Source organism: Haliotis asinina, chromosome 1 (assembly GCF_037392515.1).
Source record: "Haliotis asinina isolate JCU_RB_2024 chromosome 1, JCU_Hal_asi_v2, whole genome shotgun sequence".
In the NCBI taxonomy this organism is placed as follows: Eukaryota; Metazoa; Mollusca; class Gastropoda; order Lepetellida; family Haliotidae; genus Haliotis; species Haliotis asinina.
In genome coordinates, this window is record NC_090280.1 from 37599109 (window position 1) to 37626766 (window position 27658).

At 40.9% G+C, this 27658-nt stretch overlaps 1 protein-coding gene across 1 annotated transcript; it reads right to left on the minus strand.

The window, feature by feature from the left end:
• Positions 1 to 1749: 1749 nt before the first annotated feature.
• Positions 1750 to 27658, minus strand: LOC137272379 (uncharacterized). The gene is made up of 5 exons (XM_067804759.1): positions 27611 to 27658; positions 24345 to 24597; positions 23393 to 23584; positions 21685 to 21792; positions 1750 to 1898 (listed from the first exon to the last, which is right to left on the minus strand). Exons 1-5 carry the CDS (start codon positions 27656 to 27658, stop codon positions 1750 to 1752), a joined length of 750 nt encoding a protein of 249 aa, XP_067660860.1.

Here is a 27658-nt window from a genome sequence, read left to right on the forward strand (position 1 = left end):
TGTTTCTTTAAACATTTGTGGGTAAGCATTGAGCCAGCCAAGTATCAAGATAATTGGACAACATACATCGCCTGCAGCGATGTGATCAACTGACCCTGAGAAAGCATTGTTCCCAGACTCCCAGTTTTGAAAATAACAACATGTATTTTATGTCCTGTAGGCACTGCGCAGACCGCATTCCAGTCAGTGTATAGATTTGAAGGTTAAGTGCCGGCACATAAATATTGTCTGTCAGATCTGTTCTCGGGGGTTTACAGGGGCCGAAAAGGTCACAGCGTTGTTGCGGCCCCAGGAGACTGGGCCGGGTTCGTGTCGAACTGGAGTAGACACATTTGAATTAAGTTTTAAAGATAGAACCAGTTGCTTGGATGTTAAGCGCCACACTCAGCAATATTTCAGCTACATGGCGGAGGTCTGTAAACAATCGAGCCTGGGTCACAAAATCTAATGATCAACAGCATGAGCAGCCATCTACACAAATGGGATACGATAACATGTGTCAACCAAGTCAGCGAGCCTGACCACCCGATTCAGTTAGTCGCCTCTTACAAGAGTATGGATTGCTGAAGAGCAGTTATTCTAACCAGGATCGTCACGAGTCAGATCGAAAAGAAACTGGCAGTTCAGCCCAAACATATCGAATAACCCCACAATACAATAAGGGGAAAACTTTGTTTGATTATGATGACATTTTATTAATCATCAAAATTTCTCCCTGGCAATATACCCTATAACCCGCAAAATATTTGTGAGGGACTTTTTTGTGAATTAAATAAGTTGTACATGCGCATTAACTGAACTGTGTGAATAAGATTTCGGCATTAATCGTCAAATAAACAAGAAATCAGATTTTTACCATCCTGTTCGAAATGCCCCCATGTTTGTTAGTGAGTGAGTATGTTTTTGCGCCACGTTCAACTCTATTCCAGCAATATTACGACACCGGCCTGGACTTCTCATAATGTACCGAGAGTCTAACCGTGGTCTTTGCCATGTCAAGTAAATGCTTTAGCCACTAGACTAGACACTAGATTACACCACCGCCCTCAAAATTAGAAAATTAGGAGAAAATGCTCCTCAGAGAATTTTCTTTCAAAGGGAGAATAAGGGGGTAACCACACACCCACACGCACACGCACACGCACACGCACACGCACACACACACACACACACACACACACCAACCCCCCCCCCCCCCCCACACACACACACACACATATACATACATACACTGATATATATACGGTTTATGTCCCCTTAGAAGAGACTAAATCCGTGAGGATATTCAAAACAAAAGATATGGGGTGATATCGGAAGAAGTACGTCAAACGACGGAACGGTGTAAAAAAAAATCAATATTCTTGGTTTCTTATCGAACTACGTACCCGCTCACGCCTGCAAACAAAAGCTTGCATTGTCGGGACTACTTTCAAAGAGAAATTGTCGTCTGTCACTGAATGGTTGCATTTGCCCATGAGTTGCCCCTGTGTGATGGCAGATGGACATGACTGTTTGTTTAACGCCTAGTGATCGACAGTTATTATGACTGAACCCACACACGCAGGTCGGTATTAGGAAGGAGAGACATGTTTGTGTGATGGGGACTATCGTCGGACTCATCACAGAAAGAACGTCTCGAGCCTGTCCGCCATGATTCAGATTACGTGAGTGGATGCCATAACAAATGAGTTTTTCTCCCATTGCTATTAAGAGAAAGAATTAAAATTGTAATGCAGTTATCAATATTTACTATTTGGCGGTGTCACAGAAGATGACTTTTATGGTGGTGATGGCTGGCACTTGAAAGGGAGGGAAGGTTGTCGGTCTTGTTTCTTTGTGAGTGTTTTTTGGAGCGGACAGTGTTGCAGGTGTCATCGTAGCCCGTGCCATATTAGACCCTGAAACAAATACACCCAATGTAGCTGATGCAGGTCTAGAATCTGAGGCAAGGCTAATGAAGAAATTAAGTCTCTGGGCTCCATGTAAATGCATTTTTTATTTTATTTCTTTTTTTCTGCACAATCTGTTCATTTCAGAGACTAGCTGTTAATCTAGTGAAGTCGTTTCACTGTTTTACTATGTGTTCAGGCTCTCAAACACAGTTTTGAATGTCAGCGCAAGCCGGACACTAAAGAATCTTGCCCTTCCTGTCCTCGCCCTTCACACAACGGCTGTCACTTCTGGTACATCTAAACTTGTTCATCCGACTTCCTCTTGTTATGTACACGCCTGTCCAAGCTAGTTCCTCTCACACTCGCCCCTTCTAACTCTTCTTGCCCCGCTTCCTGTCCCAACTCTCCTCTTCATGCTTCCCATCCCACCTCAACCCCCTCACGCTCCCCATTCCAATTCAACCCCATCTCACACTCGCCCGTTCTTACTCTCCTCCTCTCACTCACAGTCCCATCTTGTCCCTCTCACACTCGCCCATCCAAACCCGCCCTTCTCCCATCCTCGTTCATAGTTCGCCCCCTCATACTCCCCGCCCCTTCGTTCCCGTCCCAACTCGCCTTATTCACACACCCTTCGCACATTCGTCCGTCCCAACTCGACCCACTGACACTCGGACCCGTGAAGGTCCCGGGGTAGAACAGGCCTTCAGCAACCCATGCTTGCCATAAAAGGTGACTGTGCTTGTCGTAAGAGGCGACTAACGGGATCGGGTGGTCAGACTAGCTGACTTGGTTGACACATGTCATCGGTTCCCAACTGCACAGATCGATGCTCATGTTGTTGATCACTGGATTGCCTGGTCCAGACTCGATTATGTACAGACCGTCGCCATATAGCTGGAATATTGCTAAGTGCGACGTAAAACTAAACTCACTCACTCACTCACTGACACTCGACCCCCACACTCGCCCTTCAGTACTCACCCACTCGCTCATCACACATTCAGCCAAGCTATTCACAATTCATTCTTCCTCACTCACCCAAAGTAACCACCCCCACTCCCTATCCCGCTCCATCCCACACACTAGCATCATCAACAAGATGAGTATCTTCATTAACTCTGCACAGTCTCTGCCCTGTGATCTCTCTTCTCAGTAACACATGAAACAAAGTCAGCCCTCTTCCTCATGAATAATGGACTTGTGAAACAGCTGTTGAGTAACCCAGAGTGTTTATACATCGTCCTGGTGTCATCGTCTTATTCATAAATAACAAGACAATCATAAATCGCTATGCATCAGTGAGAACAATGTTTGAAGATAAATCAAGACGTCTTGCTTGACGGGAATTAGGTACTATTTAAAAGAGCCACACAATTGAGTCATGATTTACCAACATTCACGTTCGAGTTGATTTGTGATCCGAATTTAAAAAATACATTTGCCTGCAATCATCATCATCATCATCGCTGCATACTTCAGAAGGGACCTTTAATAATTCATGTTGTCGTTTTTCTTGTATATCGATGAGCTAGTCCACACTATCGTTTCCGAAGATACACATGGAATATTTATTGATATTTATATACAGAAGATTTTCCTCCTTCTGTTTGCTGATGATGTTGCAATGTTTGCTGACTCCGTCATTAATCTACAACGTAAAATTGATATCTTAGCAAGTTATTGTGTGGAAAGGGAAATTGCTGTTAATACTGAAAAAATAGCAACATCATGGTATTTAAAATGGCGGTAGACTCTCAAAATATGAGAGATGGCCATTACATGGGGAAAACCTTGAAGTCGTCTCCCATTATGAATATCCTGGTATAGGATTTTCTTAGTAGGAACAATTCTAAGGCATGTTATACTTCAGCAAAACAGGTAGGCAGCCCTAGACTTTATTCTTAAAATGCTTCATCGTTTTCCTGATTTTTCAATGGACCTTTTCTTTAGGGATGCTTGGCCGCAAAGCCTTACCTCTGCCACTATACTGTGCGGAAAGCTGGGGAGTGTGTGTCAACAAACCATTTGAACGAGTCTATACCAAGTTTTGCAAATATAATATTATGTAAGTTAGGTACAGAACTTCAAATGCAACTGTTCTGGGAAGGTGTGGGCGTACTCCATTGTATGGAAACATCACCATCTCATACTGATTTAAAATTATAAGAATGCCTGAAAATATGATACATACGTTTCCCATTGCTACTTTATATTGAAAACTTTTGACGCTCAAGGTTATGCAAATTGGGTGTCTTGTGTTCACCACATCCTACTTTCCCATGACTTTGCTTTTGTTTGGCAAGATCATGATGTTGGTGATATTGATAATTTCATAACTATTGTTAAGCAGCGATTGAAAGATGCATGTATGCAGGATTGGAGTGTACGTCTATATGAATCCGCATTATCTCTTTATTGAAAACAGTCCTTTGCTTTGGGGTTTGTTTATATTTCAGGTTCCAGTTCCAAAATTTCCTCATATATCTAAATTTAAATTTGGCAACAAAATTCGTGCACGTGTTCAATACTTTCTTTGCCGTCTAGTTTAACTGGAAGTTTAACTCGTAATATAATTTTATGTGGTATAGATTGAAATAATTTTAAATTCTGATGCCTGTGACAAAAACAAGACAGCGTACTGGAACTAACGTACATATTCTGGATCCAAATGTACATGGAAATAATTGGACGTTTCTCTCGAACTAATGAAGAAAGTTGTAGTCCAGATCACGCACATCGTGTGCCTTAAGACAGGTGATAATCGACAGTCTCCCACTGCCGCAAGCTATGAATGCACAATGTTACGAAAGGTAACAATTTTATGGATGATCAACTTCTATATTTTCACAATGGCGATGTTTCGGTATGGATTCTTATACTGTTTTCAAGCATACCGAAACGTCAGCATTGTGAAAATAAAGAAGTTGATCATCCATAAAACTTTAGTTCAGCAACTTCTAAAATGCCTCTAAAACAGTTTACAATGTTACCAGACAGTGGTCAGACTGCACGAATATCATGTATCACATTGCTAAAAGTCGAGAGCATACATCGTACATATATCGTACATGTGAACAGCTGCATTTTGGAGTAGAGTTTTGTTACGAATTGGTCAATTTTCACAGATTTGTACCATTAATAAACTCATGACAATAATCTTTTCAACCCAACGAATTTGTTTTGCAACGAATCAGTTCATGCACAATCTGTGCATTAAACAGTATGGAATATTTTGAAAACATTAGTGTATAACAGTTGCCTGAAGGAAGTGGCTATATTTACTCTAGTGCATCTAAACTTTTGATGGGAAGTATATTTGGGATTAAACTCTCGCAGTAAAGTTCAGATCCTAGAATTCTAGTACTTGTGGAAGTTTTTGGAAGTGCCCATGCGGGCACCGCGTTCGGAAAATGAAATGCTACGTGGCACCTTTAACCTGCTCATGTATGTCCCAGTGAGTATTGACTGGGATAACAATGGGTTATGTTCATGGATTTAGTTTAAACAAACTCTTGTTTCTTATAAAGATTCTGATGGACGGACGAGGCACCATATTCTACGCATACCATGTTCACAAGCCACAACACAAAGACTCAAATCAGTTCACATAATCCAGCACCATCCCGACGAACTTTGATATGCAGAACGTACGGTTATCTCGAAGTAAATGCCTGGTCCCTGCATATTATTTTTCAGTCGTCATTTTGTGGCTGTATCGAACTCCGGATAGCTCGAAGCATTCACGCAATTTTGTCTCGACTCGGGTGTTTAACTGTAGTTTATTTATGAAAACACAATACCATTTAGAGAATGGTCACATGTAACATATGTAATATTTGGGACTACTCTGTCCCCAGTAAAGTGGGGCTATGAGGTAGACTGGTGGTTAAGACCCTCGCTCGTAACGTCAAAACCCGAGTTCGATTCCCCACATGGTCACATTGTGTGAAGCCCATTTCTAAATTTGTTCACTCCCTCACTCTCGGTAAAGTATAAAGTACAGGTTAGATTACTTTCTGAGTCGAGTTCCATCCTGAATTCCATCCCACATCCTCAGAGTCAGGCACCTAATCACCAATTGTGTACTTTAGGTTCTAGTGCTCTAATTTGGCTAAGCATGATCCTCATTCTCTGTTAAAATATCAGTCGATTAGAGCCTCTTTGGACTGAAGAAATGCTTCATAGAAACTGCCGAAGAGATAACTTCTTTGAAACGTCCCATGCGTTTTAGCTCAAACGAGTTTGACCTTTGAATAACTAGTGGTCCTGTAAGCCCTATTTGCCATGAAGAAGGTGTTAAGTGGACCAATAGAAATTCGATATCAACCTTCCGTCAGCCCAATAATGATACTTGCCAGACAACGAGCCTTGGTGCAAATTCGTGAGTAAACATTTAACAGCTGCCCAGGAGATTGTAAGTGGTTGGCATCAGAGTGTTTGCTGAGAGTCGATCGGGATTTCGCGAGCCCTGTACAACAATGTCCGGCAGGTGTTGGTTTAGTGGTCAGTGGTTAGGTGTCCGGTGGTGCCTCGGGGTAGCTCATTTCAATTCAGTTTGTTTCCCCCAGAACCAACAAACAGTGGTACAAACTGCCCCAAGGTTGCATTGTATCACAGAAGATAAAATACCGCAAGGTCATGACCTCTAATGAACCCTAACCTGCGCATCATAAAATATGAACACGAGACGTAACAACAGATATATAAGCGTTACCCAGTGGACGGACAGTATATATAAACGTCATCATGTACACACACCCGTCTATAATCGTTATTCTGAATAATTATCCTGTGTTTAAGCAACATGCCTTGAAACAGTATAGGTGCGTCACACGTGGAAAGAGTATAGAAGCGTATACAATACAAGGAAACATTCTTAGGCTCCATAGCGTATATTAAAAACGTTCTAAAATGATTTGATGCATCTTAAAGTGCAGTAAGTAGTGTTTATGTTAAAAAAGTGTAGATGCGTCATAGCGTGAATGAAACATCGAACAAGCCTCACAGCGTACAGGACATAGCATATACCTCATAGCGCACTGGAAAAAGTATACCGGGAATAAAACGTTAAGCACTACCAAGTATATTTTGCAAAAAGAGGTTGGCACATAGGAAATCTTTCAGAAAAGAACGATCTATAATAATTTGGTTTATTTAGTGCTTTTAGAACAAAGCCAAAATGGAAATTATCTTTTACTTTCAACAGAATGCATGCGCTTTTGGAAAATATGCATTAATTTTTGCTTTCCTCAAAAAAGTTACCTTCTTTTGAAAAGCGAAAATCAGAAATGACTATTATATGGTCATAAATATGACAGAGACGGCCATATGACGTTTAAGAGATGTGAACCCATTCATTCTCTGTCTAACTAGGGCTTTACATCAGGTGACAGTCCTGATGTACGGAACGGCTCCATCTGCCGATCAGTTTTTCACAACTTTGCGGAAACTGAGACAAAATGCAATAGAATTCGCCATATATTGCATACAATGGAAATACCGACCTAAAGTACAACGTATCTAGTCCACATTACGGTATATTTGTCAGCATTTCTAAATGTACATTAAAAATCCTTCAAAAAGTGAGAACGGAAGAAGTCAACTCGGCATAAAATAGATGGCGCCTTTTTCTGTAAAGGTTAAGAGTCGATTAAACATGTCGTCATTGAATCCACTCGTGAGATGCTTGGCTGGTGGTGTGTGGGGGTTCATGTGATCCTGCACGAGGTTTACAAGTCAAGAAACAATGTTGCTGAACATATACTCCCACAATTGTACTATCCCGCCTCTCTCTCTGGGAATTTAAACGTTCTGTGTCACCCTTATCAACATTCCGCACCTGGCGTTAGTCATAATGCTGCGGCTCTGTGTTGACACCTTCATTCACTGCCTTCACCGCCTTCATCATCACCGTCATCAAAAACCACACAGGCGGTGAAATGATTGGCAACTATACTGACAGCAATCACTGAATTCAATGCCAAGGTCAAGTACAGGTCAGGTCAAGGTCAAGGGTTTACTACAATAGAATTGTTCTACAAATATCCCAAGGCGGCCTCTCCAAACTTAGACTAAAAGCACTACAAATTACAGCTGAGGCATACATCTGAGCCTCAGTTTGGTTGGTAATGCCGACATGAAAGATATCTGAGAACGTCCCCATTGTCTTAATGACTAGGACTGAAGTTTTGAAGGAGACAGTCTGGACAAAGCAGGAGACAGATAGATGGCGACTAATCGGATGGTCCTCGTTATACTTCATATAACTGGCAGATAAGTTATCTCGGTGAGTCGATGTTTCAAACCGCGCATGCCTGAGCTGTATCAGTTATGCTCTATACACGCTGATTGGGTCCTACACAGTGAATAAGAGCGGAGACTTGCACCAAGTGAAAATAACAGAGGTTGGACAATTTCATTTTGAGTAAATTTATCGCATGTGTAAAATGAACACTTGGCACACTTTATCACATGTAGCACATTTGAGGCTTCCTTGGGTAAATAGCCTTGCTCGAAATGTTCCTATATTGGACGTGATGACAATAAGACTATGAGCGAAGGAAAAGGGAGCACGGGTTGAGTACTCCCAAGGGTAGGTTGATCGTGGTAATACTGATACTGTTAAAGAATGGCCCAAGTGCATGGACCCCAGCCAGTTGGCCTATCCAGTGGTGCGGAGCAACGTAATGCGCTTCAGATCCCCAGTCCTAGTTTATATCACAGTATCCGATTCCTGGTTTCGAAACCCAACTTTTCAACAGAAGAAGCTACACTCAGTCTCAGTAACTGCTGACCTGGCACATATGTACGGATCACAAATGAAAACTTGACACTCAGTACTTTGGGGGCCATAATTTGAATATTCATTTTAAGGCAATTATGTTAGTTGTATGCTGTGTACAGAACACCTGGACATCAACAGAAAACAGAAACACGTCTCGCCGTTTGTCTTTAACGTTGATAACATATATGATGTCGGACTACCCTCCAAAATGAAGTTCACAGAATGGAGAACAATGGAAATGAGGTGTTCAGTAACAATTGTGTCCACCTCTAGGAGGCCACACAACGTCTCCACATGGATCTCAGAACGTTAGTGAACACTGCCCTGGGAAGACGTCGCCATTGCTCAAAGAGGATAACGTTTGTGGTGGACTGACTTGTTGACGAACACGTCGACCCAGTTCGTCCCAGATGTTGGGCGTGTCTCTGCATGGACGGAAGCAGAATAGGTTGCAGCCTCTGATGACTGTACTGCACGGCAATAACGTTCCCTTGAAAAACAAGAGGAGAACGTCCTTGTGCGCAAAAGATCCCCAAACCAGGACGCTCCGCCACCAAATCGGTCGACTTCACAGACGCAGACTTGAGCGTGACGTTCACCTCGTTTGCACTACACGTCGGGAAATCTCAAGTTGAATCGAGATTCGTCACTAAAGACAATCGAATTCCATTGTCTTTGAGTAAACCGTATGTGTCTTGTGGCCCATGCAAGTCGTTTACGGCGATGAAGAGGCGTTACGGTTGTTCCGGTATTGGGGCGAGATCCGGCGGCATCCTTTGGGGTTGTCCTTCCACCAAACATCTCCATACTTGTGGAAGTTTCGTATTGCTGCATCTTCCCGGAATGACGTCACACGTGACGCTCCTGGCCTCGGACGATCTGCAACTGTTTCGGTTTGATGCACTATCATCCTGAGATTAAACATTGTTTGTCTTGAACTGTTAAAGGCTCTTGCAACAGCGACCACAGACTGACCAGCAGTCTCCCAACAGCACGCTGACATTATTCATTTGTAAGACGCGGTCCTAAAGGTCATCAAAATGAAAAATTCAATTTGTTTTTCAAATTCAACTTCACTGTGCTTAATCAGTTTAGGCTAATATGCACCACTTGACCTCTTGATTTTGTGTTTGTACGTGCATTCACAGTGTCTCATTTTTCTAGGCTACAAAGTCAAGGAATGCACGTGACTTTACAATTTCATGACATTAAAAGATTTACAATGTTTCCTTTTACTAGAGATACTGTTTGAAATGTTCCAATGAACAGAAGCAAAAAATTCATACATTTACCAGTGTCAAGTTTTCATTTTTGCTCAGTATGTATATCAGTCGGATACATACTGCTATTTCTTTGTTAGTGTTTCCAATGTTCCTGGTAATACAATGTTATGTGTCAGATGTTGAGATATGTTCTAAAATTGTTTGTTGTTTGTTGCTTAACGCCGCACTCAGCAATATCCAAACTATGTTGCGGCGGTCTGTAAATAATCGAATCTGGACCGGTCAATCCAGTGACCAACATCATGAGCATCGATCTACGCAAATGCAATACCATGACATGGGTCATGAGTCTGATGACCAGATCTTGTTAGTCACCTCTTACGACAAGCATGGGCTGCTGAATATCAGTTTTAACGTCTTCTTCTCAGGTCTCTGGAGCTGTTAATCTATTCAACCTGTTAAAAACACATGTAGCTGTCCAAGAGAGGTCGTCGAGGTTTGCTCTCGGGTGGTAGTTTAGGATGGTGGACAAGAGTAAGGGAAGACAAGATTCAGCGGTAGAGATGAAGACAGCAGCAGCCATGTTTTATTAGTCTCCATCAAATAAGCTTGGAAAGACATAACTCATTATATTTACGACAACTATTACCACGTATTAGACGTTTTTCACAAAGAGTAATTATAGTTGTCGCACAATCCGTGGTGGTCTCCCTGGTTGGTCTCCCCGACTGACTATATCAGTCAGTTTTTACACAGAGCCGACGTAGGGAGGTGTTAATTGACGTGTCCTGATGGCGTTCGAGAATTAAGGGTCCTGCGGGAGGGGGGTTTATGACAACAGGGGATACACCAAATGTTTGCTGAATACATTACATAGACAAAGGGGATAGAATTTTGGTTCACCCTGGACATCTATAGAAACAAATAGATCGTTTGAATAATGAAGTTTTAACGAAACTTATTGAAATGATTTAGTCTATGACATAACCAAGAACACCCTGGAATATCCATAGTCAAGCTGTGCCCCATTTCGCTTTCCTTGGTAATCCAAAGTCACCCTCCTCACATATTTGAAAAGACAATGTGAAGAGCTCTCCTCACCAATAACGACCAAGTACTCGTAGTAACAGTAACCTTCGACCTCCTTGACAGAACACTTACTTGGTCGCCAGTACTACCTACTAATGTGTATTCAAGGTGATTATTGGAACTGAATGAGGAACACGTGTGTGTACGCGTGCGTGCGTGTCATGTGTTAAGGATATTACCATAATCTTTTTGCTGGTATCCTGCCTCTGGAGACATTTTGCCCAGCAGGTTGTTTGTGGACCGAGAAGGTAAAAACCAATTCTTTTTTGAAAATTATCCATTGTTACAGTTTTACATAGATCGGATTTTGCAGCGTCATTACACAGTTTTGTGGAAAACCGCACAATTATGTGTCCTTAAGATCGACTCACTCTTGAAAGATTCACGAATGAAGCTGTCTTACCGACAAGAAATTGTCTGCATTGTGATGCAGCCGATAATGGTTTGTGTCCTCAATGGCGTCCGTTCATTAACTGGAGGCTTTGCCCTGACCAAATGCTTGAGTTCAGCGTATTCAGCGTACGTACAATCTGTATCTGTACGTATAATAATTTCTGCAAAAGCAGGTACAAAGGCTGTCTTTCTTCCAATAAGATAAAGGTAACACAACCCTTTGATCAAATGGAAACTATATGTATGCAATACACGTGTTTTATCAGCAAAATGCCGTTGTAACAATAAACGGCGATGTAGTGATGACCACCGCAGATGGTCCCTACGATGCTGAAAGGTCAAGGCCATTCCACGCAGCGGTTGGTGGGCCCATATGCCAGCAGCACGATGTGGCTACTGATGGCGTCACAGTCAGCATCAGCTTGCGTAGGTGAATAACCCGTAGATAACGAACGTAGAACGTGAGACATACACAGAGTTACAGAGAGAAAGAGAGGATTGAGAGAGGCAGAATGGTTGAGAAGCATAGAAAGAAACACAGAGAGACTGTCAGAGAGATTTTCAGAGACATAAAATGACATAGAGAGAGAGAGAGAGAGAGAGAGAGAGAGACTTTGACAGAGGCGTAGAGAGAGACAGCCACGATGTGGCTGCTGATGGCGTCACAGTCAGCATCAGGATGCGTAGGTGAATAACCCGTAGATTTTTGTTTTCACAACAAACAAGATTTTTACCCTCCGTACAAAATGCCCACGTGCATGGGAAAATTTTCACAATTTTACAAAAATGTTTTAAGGTACATTTTTGCCAGTGAAACATTGTGGTTTTGTTCTGTACGACCAGTGTTCTTCAGTAATAATTTTACTAGTTAACGCAAATTTGGGATTGTAGCAACAAGTACACCTGTGTACTTTTTTTGCTCGTCAGTGTCCTATTGTATGCCACACTGCTGCTGTATCACAACTGGTACCACTCGCTAAGTGGTAGTAGTACTAGTAGTTGTAGACGTAGTAGTAGTAGTAGTAGTAGTAGTAGTAGTAGTAGTAGTAGAACTACTAATGCTGCTACTACTTCTACTACTACTTGCTACAGCCACCACCACCACTACTACTACTACTACTACTGATACTAGTACTACTTTTATCACCACCACCAAAACTACTACTGCCGCTACAACTGCTTCTCTAACTACTATTAAAACTGATGCTACTACAAGTATTTACCTACTACTGGCACAACTACTACCTCTTACTGCTACTACCACTATGAATTCGACAGACTCTGCAACAACTACCACGGATATTTCTATCAAATTTGCAGCTACAAGAACAGTCGACATAATCCCTTCTCCATGTCCAGTTTTACAAGACAAGCATTTACACAACGGGAGTGATCGATATAAGCGCGATACAACATTTCTTGCCGAATGAGGCGGAGGATAATAGATAGATTCCTCAGTGTGGATAGTTTGGTAACACACACACACACACACACACACACACACACAAAAACACACACACACACACACACACACACACACACACACACATATATATATATATATTCAGGGTCAGAAATGAGGTGAAAATGTCGAATACAAGATTTATAAAACGATATAGTGACGTGCGCGTCTGGTATTTTTATATGTGTATTTGTGCATAAGTGCGAGCGTGTGTGTGTGCGAGCGCGTGTGTGTGTGCCTGCGTGCCTTTGTATATGCATCTGTATATAGAAATCTATTGAAGCATCGAGGAAGGTAATGCTGAAAAGAAAAAGAGACAGATATGGAGGGGTGGGATTGAAAGACGAATGGTGATATGACATAATGATTCCCATCATTAACAAAGTAAGGAGAAATGAGAGAATGTGAAGTAAGGTAAGCGACAGGGAAAGAGAAACTAAGAATGCGACTGAGAGAAAGACTGACAGGGGCAAAGAGAGGGGCAAGGAAAGTGAGAGACAATGATTGACAGACACGGGCAGAGAGTGGAGCAGAGAGAGAAATTGACAGATTGAGAGATTGGCAGACGCACAGAGTGAGTCACAGAGGGACTGTCGGAGACAGTGAACGTGAGACATACACAAAGTGATACAGAGAGGGAAAGACAGAAGGATTGAGAGAGGCAGAATGGTTGAGAGGCATAGAAATAAACAGAGAGACTGACAGAGACATAAAATGACACATAGAGAGAGACAGAGACTTTGACAGAGGCATAGAGAGAGACACGCAGAGATTGGCAGAGACAAAGAGATTGACACAGGCATAGAGAGAGACAGAAAGATTGGAAGAGATTGACAAAGACTTAGCGTGGCACACAGAGTGACGAGATTGACAGAGACAGATATAATGAGAGATACAGCGTGACACACAGCGAGAAAGAGAGACTGAGATTGACAAATGATACGTTTGTTATCAGGATTGTAACTAAGTTTCAGAGCAACTGGTCAGAACCCCAAAGTGGTTCGTAATATCCGTCACTTTCTTAAAGTATGTACTTTACAATCGGTTTACTATGCTTGTTCAAGTCTGCACGTTGATCTCGTACAGTAACATCTCCCAACTGTAAATGTTTTCATCTCGCCTTGAATGATTTACCTTACCCTACCAATTTGGTTGAAGAGTGAGTGAGGGAACTTAGTTTTACGCCGCTTTTAAGAATATCCAAGCAGTGTAAGCATGAAATAAGCTTTACACAAAGTACGTATGTGGGGAATCGAACCCGGGACTTCCATGTGACGATCGCACGTTCTAACCGTAACTCAACCTCACCTCTATTTGTTTGAAGAGTTGGATGCGACCTTCTGCTTTAGAAGGAGGAATAACTGATATACGAGAACCACCGATATGGTGATTAGCTTTGAACAGAGGCTAGGTTTCATATCGTTCCTAAATGAAACAGCGACATTATTCTTGTTACAAGAGCGTCAACCAATGTCGTAAACCTCCAGAAGTGATCGTCTACGGTCTCCTGAAGTAGCGTCAACATGTGACGTCATCACGGCCTTGTTGACTTCTAACCGAAGCACAAGCCAATGACATCATCACCCAGCCTGCACCCCTCCCAATCTTCATTACCACCATCACCACCCCAACACCAACACCCCCATCCCCCGTTCCAAAAGGTCGTTGCAACACTTTCATATCAATTTTAACTCCATGAACACCTCCATGTCTCTGATTCATGCGCCCCCGAGCAAGTTCTATCGGGAAATTGGTGCCGTATAATACCAAACCATTTCATGTTGATCACAAACAGAAAACAAACAGCTGACATTGCGTGGCACCAGAATATCTCTGTCAGATGATACAATTCCCCTTTGATAAATGGTACGCTCTATTGTAATTCTACCACAGGAAGTTGTTCACGACTTCCATATATAAATCGTAATGATCGGGGCTGTCCTGGTTTAAATGTCAGACACTGGAGTGAAGACCATCTGAGGCATTCGGCAAGGAGATAATAGTAATTGTAGCATACGTGGAGCACGGTTTCAGAAACTCGGCTCAGATTACACTGACATTTCAAACATTCCGAGCTCCTTGATCTTTCAAATAAAAGCAATGTATTTAGGACCTATATTAGTAGCCAAAGCCATGTTTGAAGCAGGCGCGTTACAGAAACATATGTTTCCAACGTGACAGACTTGTGAAAATCTTGATCTTCAGCAACCCATGCTTGTCGGGTGACTAACTTGGTTACACATGTCATTGTATCCCAGTTGTGATCGATGCTCATGTTGTCGATCACTTGGTCTTTAATCCAAACTAGATTATTTATTGACCCGTGTCATATGGGTGGAAATCTGTTGCATGTTGTGTTAAACAATAAATGACAAATGTATATAACAGTAAATCAGAGGTGTTTGGTTCATCAGAAGCTTTTAGACATCATTACATACCTATATGGCAACTTGCTTGTACCCACACCCACCCCACCCCCCTCTATGACTGTCCTTCTCTGTTTCTCTGTTTGTCACTGTCTCTCATGCTCTCTGCCCCTCTCTCTAGTCACGTGGCAATCTTGTCATGAGACCAGTATAAATATTTCTGCCAGTGGAAAGGTTGCTTTGTGACAACGTCTCTTGCATAATTCAAACCACATTATTGAGTGTCGTGGAAATCTTGTTATACGACCATTGTTTATATTTATGAAAATATAAAACTCGCACCGGTATACATTATATCACATTTTGCTTTCTCACGTGAACTGGTGTTATGAAAGAGTGATTGCGTGAGTGAGTTAAGTATAAAGTCACATCAGCCTCATTTCACCTATATCGTGACTATGAGAATTGTATGTATCAAACATACGATTAGACCAAATCAAATCTGTCGACATCGGGTAGTAGGAAATCAAGACTATCAGAGGTTAAGAAGTTAAGCAATTTATCACAAAACTAACGAGTAAAATAACAACAATACAGTACAAAAATGGGCTATAGATCTCAAACATCTTAAGGTAGATGACTATACTAAAGACCATGAGGACTTAGAGTACCTTTGCTACCTGCATGGACTCTAGCTGGATTTAAACCATCCCTTCATATAGATGTAGTGATTTTTAGCAAATTAGACGTAAATTGAACGAAATCAAATTCTACGGTGTGAAAACATAGCACGATTAAACATACTTTCAATGATGTGGTCTGTTATAAAGGATCTGATAGTAACAAACAATTATTTTCCACAGTTCATGCAAAACAGAACAAATATGGAACCTGATACAACAAACAGTTACTACAGGTACTTAGTCGAATCTGATCACGCGCACACTAATCATGTGACCAGCAAAAACATTCACCGATATCAGTTCACTGAGCACTTCACATTCAAACAGTTTTGAGTCAAACAGTATGCATGTTCCACCTTATCACATGAGTGTACTATTTCACTGACCTTTCCACGTAATGTGGAGCAATCATTTCAACACTTGCCACCTGTTTCCGGGTTATCAAAACACCCACGTGACCCGAGCATGTGAGCCAGGTCTGATAGGTCTGGGGGTCAAATACGTACCCTGCCCCCTGTTGGGCCCAGTAGAGCATGAGATACACAGGGAAACAACGTGTGGGTGCAGCATGTGCATATTGCATATTGGCTAACTCGACTTAAAGGCACTATTTGCCACAACACTTCTCTAAAAATGCATTTCTGTCAATACTACCAACCATCAGGTCTCTGGGAAGCTACTACATAATGTATTTTTAAATGTATTCCCCTTGAGCGCTCTTCACGAACATCATTATTTAGAATATGTCTGGTACAAAAACAAACGCTTAACTTGTGATTGAAACCAATTTTCGGTGTAAGAAGAAATTGTTAACAATCCATGTAAGGCAAGTGTTCACTGTTTGGAAGCTGTTCGCCTCGACATTTCAATTATCAATTTCAGGAAGGTCGTAATTATAAGTGACAATATGTCTTTTTTGCACCATTAGGAGGGTAAACTGTGGGCATATCCCCAAATATATAATATAAGCCAAAACATATTGTCGAAAATAAGAGAAATTGTGTACTTAGCTGCCAAAGCCAGTTTGGCACTCTGGATTCGATTGTTATACACCGTCACACGTCACGATATAATTCTAGAAACACATTTATACAAATTAATCCATATTCTGACAAAGGATGTTACAAAGTCCAACATTCTGTAAGCATGGAATGCAACATGCTGTAAAGCATGGACATGTACTAAGGATGAAAAACTTTAAGCAATCAGATGTTCGAGAGAAAAACAAGCATGTGAACTACGTCACCCATGGGTTGACGCACAGTGGCGGGGAATACTTCCCATGATAATGTTTTTTATGATTTTAGTGGGCAATTACACTGTTTATACTGGGCAAACAAATATCAAGACACACGATTAATGTTAACTTAATTCAGCAACGATGCGAAGTTATTAAATTATCTCGCTCATGTGCGAAAATATTGCCCCCAAGGTGAGAATAATTTCCCATTCTCAAGACTGAGTGAATACACAATTGTTTTGTCAGAGTATGAAAGTTCCAAACATTTCAGCCAGATCACAGGGTTGGTTGGATGTAAAACTTGTCATTCTTGACCAACCCGCACTACCACACAAAACACTAATTCACTTATAATTATGCTCCTATACACATTTAAAATATTGCAATATTGAAAAATTAATACCAATGCATAAAAAGAATGAACTTTATTTCAGATTTCATCATGTACTCTAAAGAGTGAATTAATGATTATTTATTTTCCCAAGATATGGTGAATATATACATGTCTAAACATTAACCCGACTGGTCAGGTGAATTAGAGAATGTTGCAGTCCACGTTGATTGTAATCCGGTCGGATAGCCAGTTATTTCGAACACTGGATTATGGCGAAATATATTGATAAAGCTACAATCAGATGGTTGAGGAATGTGTCATTGTACTTGTAGGCATAATGTCATATATTTGCACCATCCAGATTTGTTACATTAAGGATTGCATTTCCTCAGAAAAAGTACACACTCTAGTATCTTTGATGAGTTGAGTCCCATCCGGGATTCGAACTCACATCCTCAGAATCAGGCATCTAATCGCCAGCACACAGAGTCAGCCACCTCAACACAGAGCACTGAAACTTGACTATAGCTCCATCGTCTGTGACAGAGTCTGTAGAGGTTTCATAAAATGTCGGATACAATTCATCATGTCCTGAGGTTTGTCCGTGGTGGCCTCCAAAACGTTCACATTTGGAGGTCAAAAAACCATCCCGTAAAAACAACGTCGAATAAAACTTTTTTTGGATAAGTCACTAAACTATGTTTGTATTGCAGAATGTATTTAATGGTAAGGTTTGCTGTCGCAGGACACGCAAGTTGTGTGTTATGTTACACTTTCATATCAATTAAGGATGCAGGACGTGAAACCTTAAATGTCTTTTGAGAATAGCCCATGATCATTCTTATGCTGTTATGTTTAACCAAAGCAACTTCTGGTATGATTTCTGTGAGCATTTAAAGCCATCAGTATCTGGCAATATCCTGTGTATATTTATTGATTTATTATAAGACAAGATTGATGAATGGTCCAGATGTGCGATCCAAACATTCCATATTCCGTAGAATTGCTGAAACCTTTAACAAACAGATAAAGTATGCTGAACATCCAAGTTTAATTTAAGAATAAACTGCCATTGCCAAGGTTACAAAATATAGTTTGGTACATATTTGTGCATATCTGCAAATGGTGTAAAACAATAGTATCTGTAACGAAGAGCAAGATATGACAAAATAGGACATATTTGCTGCATATTATATATTATATACAAATCATGAGGCACAATACAGGATATAATTATGGTACAGTATGTTGAACATCAATGGTCAAGCTAAGAACCTGGCATTGACCAAAAATCTCGATCATAAAATACATTTTTGTACAATTATGTCTAATTCTAATAATGCAGCAGAAACACTATCTGAAATTGACATCTGGACGTCACAAACGATCTGACACTGTACCAAAACTGAAACACATGCAACCGATAACATATAGATCAGTTCCATATCTTCCATCTAAAGTAATTCCACAAGCCCGCCCCAGATTTATATAAAATGTACTTTAATAAAAGTCAAATCATCCAAAATCACAGAAAACAATACAACCCACAGTATCAACAACATTAAAAGCAAACGTCAAAATGCACCAAGGAGTCAGTCAGTTATCATAAAAAATGATATCTCACAGCGCTTTTATGTTTGAAATAATTTGCTTCTAAATAGTCTCTCCAGAATTTACGTGTGTTTTACGTTATCCCAAAGATCACTTTATTTCTTTTCATTCACTTTTCGTTTCGACACCTGTATACCACGAGTGTCTCTTTGAAGAACCATGAGTGTCTCTTTGAAGATATGATACATTGTCAATTGTTTTCTCCAAATGTTTACCCGTCATCTTCTTTAAAAACGCTGTATATTCTTCCAAAGCAATATTGAATGTCCATAGGAGATCAGGCAGTTTGAGGACACAGACACAGCCTGTCACTGCCATTCTGAGTGTTAAACTTTCTTTCGTACCAAATGAAAATCAAAATTGCGAATGAAAATCATAGGAATGGATTTTCAGCTGGACTCAGCTCAAAGAAGTGAGTACGTAGCATTATCTGACTAGAAGCAGATATCACAATATATCTGACACTATACGTAAATAGACTGAAACACACTACAGATACATCACAGTTCCATGTCTTTCATCTAAATTTTATTGTGAGTCAAAATACAGGATATACAGGCTCGTTATTAGCATTCATATTACTACACCTGACTCAGAAACACGATACAGATAGAAGAAATGTAGACAAATGCAAGTTAATAGTTTTCTACATTAGCGAGCGTCACAATCTCGTGTGGCCCAGCCGTAAAGTGTTTTTTCGGAAGTGATTTAGCCTCACTGACCATGATAACATGGAGGAGAAGAATTTCTACACTGGATCAATCACATCCTGTGAGTCGTTTAGTAAAACAGACCCGGCTGCGCTTGATGGCAAACACGTACATCGTTTAAACGCAAATCATGCACAAAACATACAAAACAACAAGACCAACAGTATCAACAACATGAAAAGCAAAATTCAAAACGAACTAAGAAATGGTTCAGTTATCAAAGATACTCATATTTCATGTACAACGCTTATATTGGTTATATAACTTGCATTTTCAAACAATTTTCACACATCATCAAGTCCTGCATAACATGAGTGTCATTTGTAGATTTGTTACACTGAAATATGTTTTCTACAGATGCTTACCCGTCATCAATCATACGACATCAGTTTGTGTATTTAAGATGGACAAATATACTGGCATTTTCTGAAAGGTGAATACGCTCAATTTCCATCAAACTTCAATCAATTGTCTGGAGTCACTGGGCGTTTCGTTTTCGAAACGAAACAGAATTGCCTTTAAAACATAATGTTTGGGTCAACGTTTCTGGAAAGCTAATATTGTCTTGGATGATGAGCCAATTACTGCATAATAATTTTTCCTGCGTGGGTACGTGAGTTCCATATCATTTGAAGGTAATGTACATGTAAGCTTGACATACAAAAGAAGGAACGTATCTGATATTTGTAGATTACTTAAAACGAAACCCCGTCAATTACTTTGCATTGTGTTCTGACTACGACGTACAGGACTTACATTTGTACCTGCTGCCAAAACTCCACTAGTACCGTTTGCGGTTTTTTTGCATGGAAAGTCATGAAAACAGTATAATTATATGGGTACAAAACGGAGCTCATTGAAACTGTTTGTTCTAGTAGAGGAGGCACGTTTCCACATTCCAATACTATTGACGGGGCCATTTGACCACACCGTTCCACTCAACAAGGCAGAACATCATCAGACGAAAGGGACTGCCGAGACGGAATTCCTCAGAATTGGAAGTCTAAGAGAGGCGGGATGCTCATATTACCGCCAGTAGCATCTGCAGCGTTAGATCACTGCATCAGCAGGAGTACAGCAATGAGACAACTAGGTACAGTCGGTATATGGTTATATCGACTATTTCAGATCATGCTGACAACCGTCAACAACCACGAAATCGTCTTGGGCACGGAAAAAGACGCGCTTGCAACGTCGTAATTAGATGCGAAACCTGTGATGTCACTGATTGTAACCATCAAAACACTTCTCAAAATATTTACGTTTATATTTTTAAATTTAGTCCCAAAGAATCCATCTTTTATACCTCAAGTTAATCATTTATTGGTCGAGAATGAGTACATCTGAAGGGATTAATATCTTGCTGGGAAACCATGAGTCCCAACGGTTCCTTAATCGCCACCTAGCTTTAGGTGCTGGTGATCTCCAGTACGTTTCTATCACGCACTGTCGTGCTTTTGAAATCTCGTTTTTATTGTTACATGCTAAGATTAAATAATTATGATGGTAATAAATGTGTTTATGATGCGCTAAAATCCATTCACTAGGTGAATGTTCATACAATCTAACAATCTGATTATTATTACCCCGGATAACCCAAGCTGCCTGTTAGGTGCTGGAAGGATAATAGTGACATGACGTCCCACTGTGTGTCCATTTTCTGCCGGGTGAAGGGAGGCAGTTCTGAACAATTGAAACTCTAATCTGTGATTGTCTAGTCATGCTACGGTCATTTTTGCCATGTATTTTTAGTTCTTGTTTTGGTTATCTTACTTTGTACAGTTGTTGCAACCTGCTGGTGTGACTTTAACTTGTAACTCACACGAATGTTAAGTGACTATTTCACAAACAGAAGGCCGGTTCCAACTACAATAATAGGTACTGATTCTCCTACCACCCAGCTGTCCACATCCATTAATTATGGTTCTAGGAGTCCCAGGGAGATACGTTGAACCGTCTGTCCAGCGAACTCTTCCACTCTTCTTTTGCAGACCAATATGGGCTGTAATACATGACAAAATTGCTTAGGCGAAAGCCACACAAATGGAAAACAACACACTTTCATTACTACCATTTCTACAATTGCTTTCATGTAATTCCAACACTGGATTCAGATCAAGCATTGGCCGTCTGCTGAAACAATGTATTCAAATTGTAGGATTTACCCATTTTACCATACGTCCAACATTTAAAGCTTCACTTAAGAAAGAAACGAAAATGAACTAAACTACTCGACCATTCCGAATAATGGTGGAACTATATATGGCTCCACGAAGACAAATGAACATCGGAGATTTTGCTGTTAAAGACCTTCCACAGATATGAAGAAAACAGATAAAGATCCGCCAGCTGGACTCGCTGACGCCATGATATCCTATGAAGCCAAAGCAAGTTGTTGGGCATTTACAGTTTTCTGTTTTACTAAACAACTCACAGGCTATCCTCGATCTAGTCATGCCTAGAGACAACCTGCGAGCAGATAAATTCTTCTCCATGTTGTCATGGTCAGCGAGGCTAAATCACTTCCGAAAAGCACTTTACGACTGGGTCATACGAGGTTGTGACGCTCTCTAGTTCAGTGAGTGAGTTAAGGTTTACGCCGCACTCAGAAATATTCCAGCTGTCTGTAAATAATCGAGTCTGGACCAGACAATCCAGTGATCAACAGCATAAGCATCGATCAGCGCAATTGGGATCCGATGACATGTTTGAACCAATTCAGCGAGCCTGATCATCCGATCCCGTTAGTCGCCTCTTACGACAAGTTGAGTCGCCTTTTTATGGGAAGCATGGGTTGATGAAGGTCTATTCTACCCCGGACATTCACGGGTCCTCTAATTCAGAAAACTATTAACTTGTATTTGTCTACATTTCTTCTATTTGTATCGTGTTTCTGAGTCACATGTAGTCATTTGAATGGTAACAACGAGCACTGACACGCAACAGAACTCAGACTGCAATTCAAGTTGAAGTAAATATAACACATTTATGTTGGTAGTGCAAATATACTCACAAGGAATGGTAGGAAGCAATTGTGTGTTATTACTGTTGTCAACAACATTTCACTATGTTACTGTGCCTATGGAATATCACGTCATATCACGTATCATGATTGTGACAAATACCACGAGCATCAACAATAAGACCAAGCATTGTAGTGTGTATTGGTAGCTCCGTTAGAGAGCTCACCACTTGTTCTTCATCACAGCGAAGCAGGTGAGGAAAATCCGACTCCATCTTTCCACATTTAAACCTCGTATGGCGCTGACAAACCACGAATTATTATCAGGACATGTCCGGATTCGAACCGAGACTAATGCATTCCCGATAGTCCTTTGGACCCTGAACAACATACTTCGTCTTGGCCAGCTTGCTTCGTATACGCGTGATGTACAAGCATGGTGTCTCATAAGGTGTGAGACCGCATTCAGGCCAGGACGGGCACGTTAAGCAAGTACTACATTCGGTCAGATCATCGTGCCGGAAGCATACTTTATAGAGAGGAAAGAAGAAAAACACCCGCATTGTGAAGTTCCACATTACAGAAAATGACAGGACAGTTGGAAAATATTTGTAACGTGATAAATCCACAGAGAACTTACGAGGTACAGACCAATGAACTATCGAGGCAATAACGTGGTCAAGCTTCTCCACTGTGTTCAGGATGATCAGACGGCCGCCCTCAATCTCACATTGCTCCTGGCTGGCTGTCCAACTCATCCGAACCGCGTGGTATTTGAAACACAGGCCTGCTGACGGTGCTGATTTGTAGCCCTGTGACTCGGGACAGGGGACTGGATTACACAAAGACAAAGGAGAGGCATAAGCTTTACGTGTCATACAATATATTCCAAAGGCAAATTGTTTAAAGTGATCGTGCTTTGAATTAAATGCAACTTGCCTATTTTATATCATATTTTCAACAAGAGGAATTCATATAAGTACAACACAATTCAGAAATACACTGTAAGCACCTTTATGCAAATGTTAGTCATCGGAACATGCCATCAAAGTTTCAAAACCATGTATTCAGCATAAATGTATTGACGAGGCACTTTTCGTGGATTATACGAAGAGAAAAGAGAGAAATAATCACCATAAGGGTCATATTTGTACTGAACGATGTATGAACGTGACGGAAACGCCCCGTATTGGCCACTGCATACTGCATACTGCATACACGACTCAGCACAGCGCCTTCTGGTGATGGCTGTTCGACATGATTGTGAGACACTACCAACGAATTTACAGTAATGTTATAGGTTATAATATATAGACTGTTAATAGACGCATGCCTTGCCATTTGCGTGTAATCAATATACAGACGAATACGAGTGCATAATTACGTATTCCATCTTTTTTACGCTGCTCTCAGCAAATATTATAGTTTTATGGTGGCGGTCAGTAAATAATCGAGTCTAGACAAGACAATCCTGTCATCATCACAATGGGCATCGGTCTAACCAATTGGGCAAGTACGTCTAACCACTTGATACCGTTAGTTGCCTCTTGAGGCCACTTATAACCTGGATATATAAACATATTTTCACTAACCTCGCTTAATGAAACTTCTGGCACCGGGAACAGAAACACTGGAGATAGATGGCGGGGACCTGTACATGGAGCACTGACTACCATGATGGATCACAGTAATACAGACGTCATCCCTCGCACAGATGGTGGCACATTCCTGCTCACTCTCCGATTGCTGGATGCTGACTGGTGTCTGGGTGGCATTGAAGTTGTCCATCAGGATGAGTTTCTTAAACAAACTTCTGGAAACAACAGCCTCTTTCGTTAAAACCTCCTGCAAGAAAAGGGGAAGAAATACCAGGAGAATCATTCCTCCTCCTCCTCAACTCCAGATAGTCAGTTTCAACTAGCTTCCAAGGATGCACATGCATAAAATCAGCTGCGCAGCATCCGGGTGCCAGCCAGAGAAGCCTTGTTGAAATAAACAAACCTGTTACCACGGATGTGGATAGTCTCAAGCAAGCGTGAAGAAACCATGATCGTAAAAGAAACATGTAATATTCCCCATAGGTTTGTCACTAAGACGATTAGCATTTTCATTCGAGTTACAAGTTGGCACTCCCTGTCTTATTGTTTGATCGGCTTTCTAGAAGCAGGTGAGTCAATAACGAACCATGCGACTTTCTAAATAAGATTTTTCCTCCTTTTCGCGTAGAGGGACGTCTCATGTTACTAACGATGTAAGAAGCGTTTCTCTCTGACATAGCATATCCAGTTATCAGTTATACCATGTCTTGACTTGATCACGCGTTTGGTCATATCGATATGACTTGCCTTTGCATGTATTTGTGTAGGGATTTTTACGTCAAGGGACAAATATATTCTCCTGTATTGGAACATGTGATCCACATTGAAAGAGAGGGGACATGGCCGTTACTTCGTGGCTGGCTTCGCCTAGGCTGGCAACCCCTTCGTTCGTTTTTCATGTCACAATATAATTCTGGAAATTCCTTTATCCAGATACCCTGTGCCCCTTGGACAATTTTCTCAAAAGATTTTACACAAGTCAATATGTATTTTATACATATCTACTATGGATGAACAAATAACATTTTCAAACAAATCTCTGATTATATTGCTTTGTCCACAGACCAAGAAAAAGATTGGAAGCAGGTCTCAGAGCAAAGTGTGAAGATCATTCCTGTTCAAGCGGACGAGAACTCCACACGCTCGCCGATTAACCCAGAAAAGGCGAGTATGCTTGCCGTAAGAGGCGAGCAACGGGATTGGGTGGTCAGGCTCGCCCACCTGGTTGACACGTCATCGGTTCCCCATTGCTCAGATCGATGCTCATGTTTTTGATCACTGGATTGTCTGGTCTAGACTCGATTATTTACAGCCGCCGCCATATAGCTGGAATATTGAGGCGTGCGGCGTAAACCTAAACTCACTCACTCACTTACTCGCTGATTAACATCTATCTTTATTGAGGCACAGACTAAAGATGGACCCAGATTTTGGTTTTCATAGTTTTAGACTACTGGTACCAATTGTAACTACCACTATACCTTCCATTGTTACTCCCACGTCCACTACAACCTATAATGTTGCCTTTTGCTCCGGGTTCTGCTGTTACCGCGACTGATCCCAATACTGATGACTCTAAAGCTTCAAGCGCTAGTACATCTATTACTTCAAAGTCCAGCACCATTGACCACACGGACCAACAACGGGGCGGGTATGAGATCCAATTTTGAAACAACGCTCGTATTCACTATGGGAGCATTGTCGTTACTTTGCGTTTAGGTCGACTTACGCTGACAACCCTATTTCGGTATTCTGGATTCGTTTCTTACTCACAGTAACACATCCCAATGTAAATGTAAATGATATTTTCATGAATATGGCATAAGGGTGAAAAGATGATGGTTTCGACAAACTGGCGATTTGAACGATATCACCTATGAGCAGGCAAACAATGGCGAGAATAGTTTTCCTTTTTCAGGAAATTCTCCTGTTCTTAGTGACAATTACATAATATTGAGTCATGACACGTAATTCAGAATATGTAAACTAGTTTATTGCTTGTGTCGTGGACATTTTGGCACAGGTTCTAAGAGGTACGTAAAGTGCCTATATCTCCCAAAATAATCGCCTTGCTGTCATAAAAGAAAAGGTAGTACCATGTGCACCAGCACAGATTCATTTGCAGGCCAGCTACCTATAACCACAGGTACACAATGGCCGGCTGGCCAGTAAACCATGGCATTATATTTAAGTACTGGGTTGCTTTCGTAAGCTGCTAAACCCGTTTTGTGCGCGGGATTTCTTTGTGATTCACAATAACTCGTCACAATGTAATTCTGGAAGCACCTTTATGTATATACTCTTTGTGTTGTGTCCAGATTTGACAAAGGGTTTTTGATATGCACTGAGGACGATTTGGGTTTATTTTCGACGAGTCACCATTTAGACTGCTTTTTCCACAGGCTTGCAACAGTGGAGAGTATACGGTTCCCTGATCAATTCTCATGATTTTAGTTGACAATTGCATGTTATTACATCTACAGGTATCATGACACGTGATAATGTTTTTATAAGCTTCATTTAAGGAAGGTATGCCAAACAAGCTGGAGGTGTAAAAAGATGAAAGTTTACATGCATACATTTCACCTTTATATGCATCACTTCTAACAGCCTCTAAAAAAATCAGTTTTAATGGTTAGGCCTTGCAACGAACTAGACATTTAATGGCATTTAGAGGTAATCACTTAAAGGCAAGGGTTTTATGGATATCAACTTCCTTTTTCTTCTTTTTGATGGACACGACGCTTCATCACGTGCATAGATGCAGGAGTAAGAATATACGACATCACAATAACGACGCTGACATCATTAAAGTTCTTGCCTTTATGTGTGAAAACGTGTTCAGGAGCTTTGATGAGACTTATAATCTTTTCCCTAGCTTTCTTTAATCCCAAACGTACTTATGGTCAACAAAATCATTGCGCCATGGACATGGCTGTCGGAAATTTTTTCAAGAGATGCTAATTTCTGTCACTATAGTAAAAATTCATTACCTGTGACCGGGCATTGAGGAGAGTGTGTAGTAGAGATGAAATCTAAAACTTTCATCTATGTCTCATGACTGTACAGCATTTAAGAATATTTCCTGCGTTACTGCATGAAAACAATGGTCATATTTACACACCCTTATCGCAAAATTCCAGGTGAACTGAAGAAATCGAAGTTGTGTTGGGAACTTAGACGGCTTTGAGTCAGTTGTTCAAGTTACAACCGATTTCGAACATTGAACATTACAGGACACAGGCTATTTTAATATTTACCTGAGTTTGGATTGCGAGGCTGAGTACGTCCACGTTCAACACTGTCAT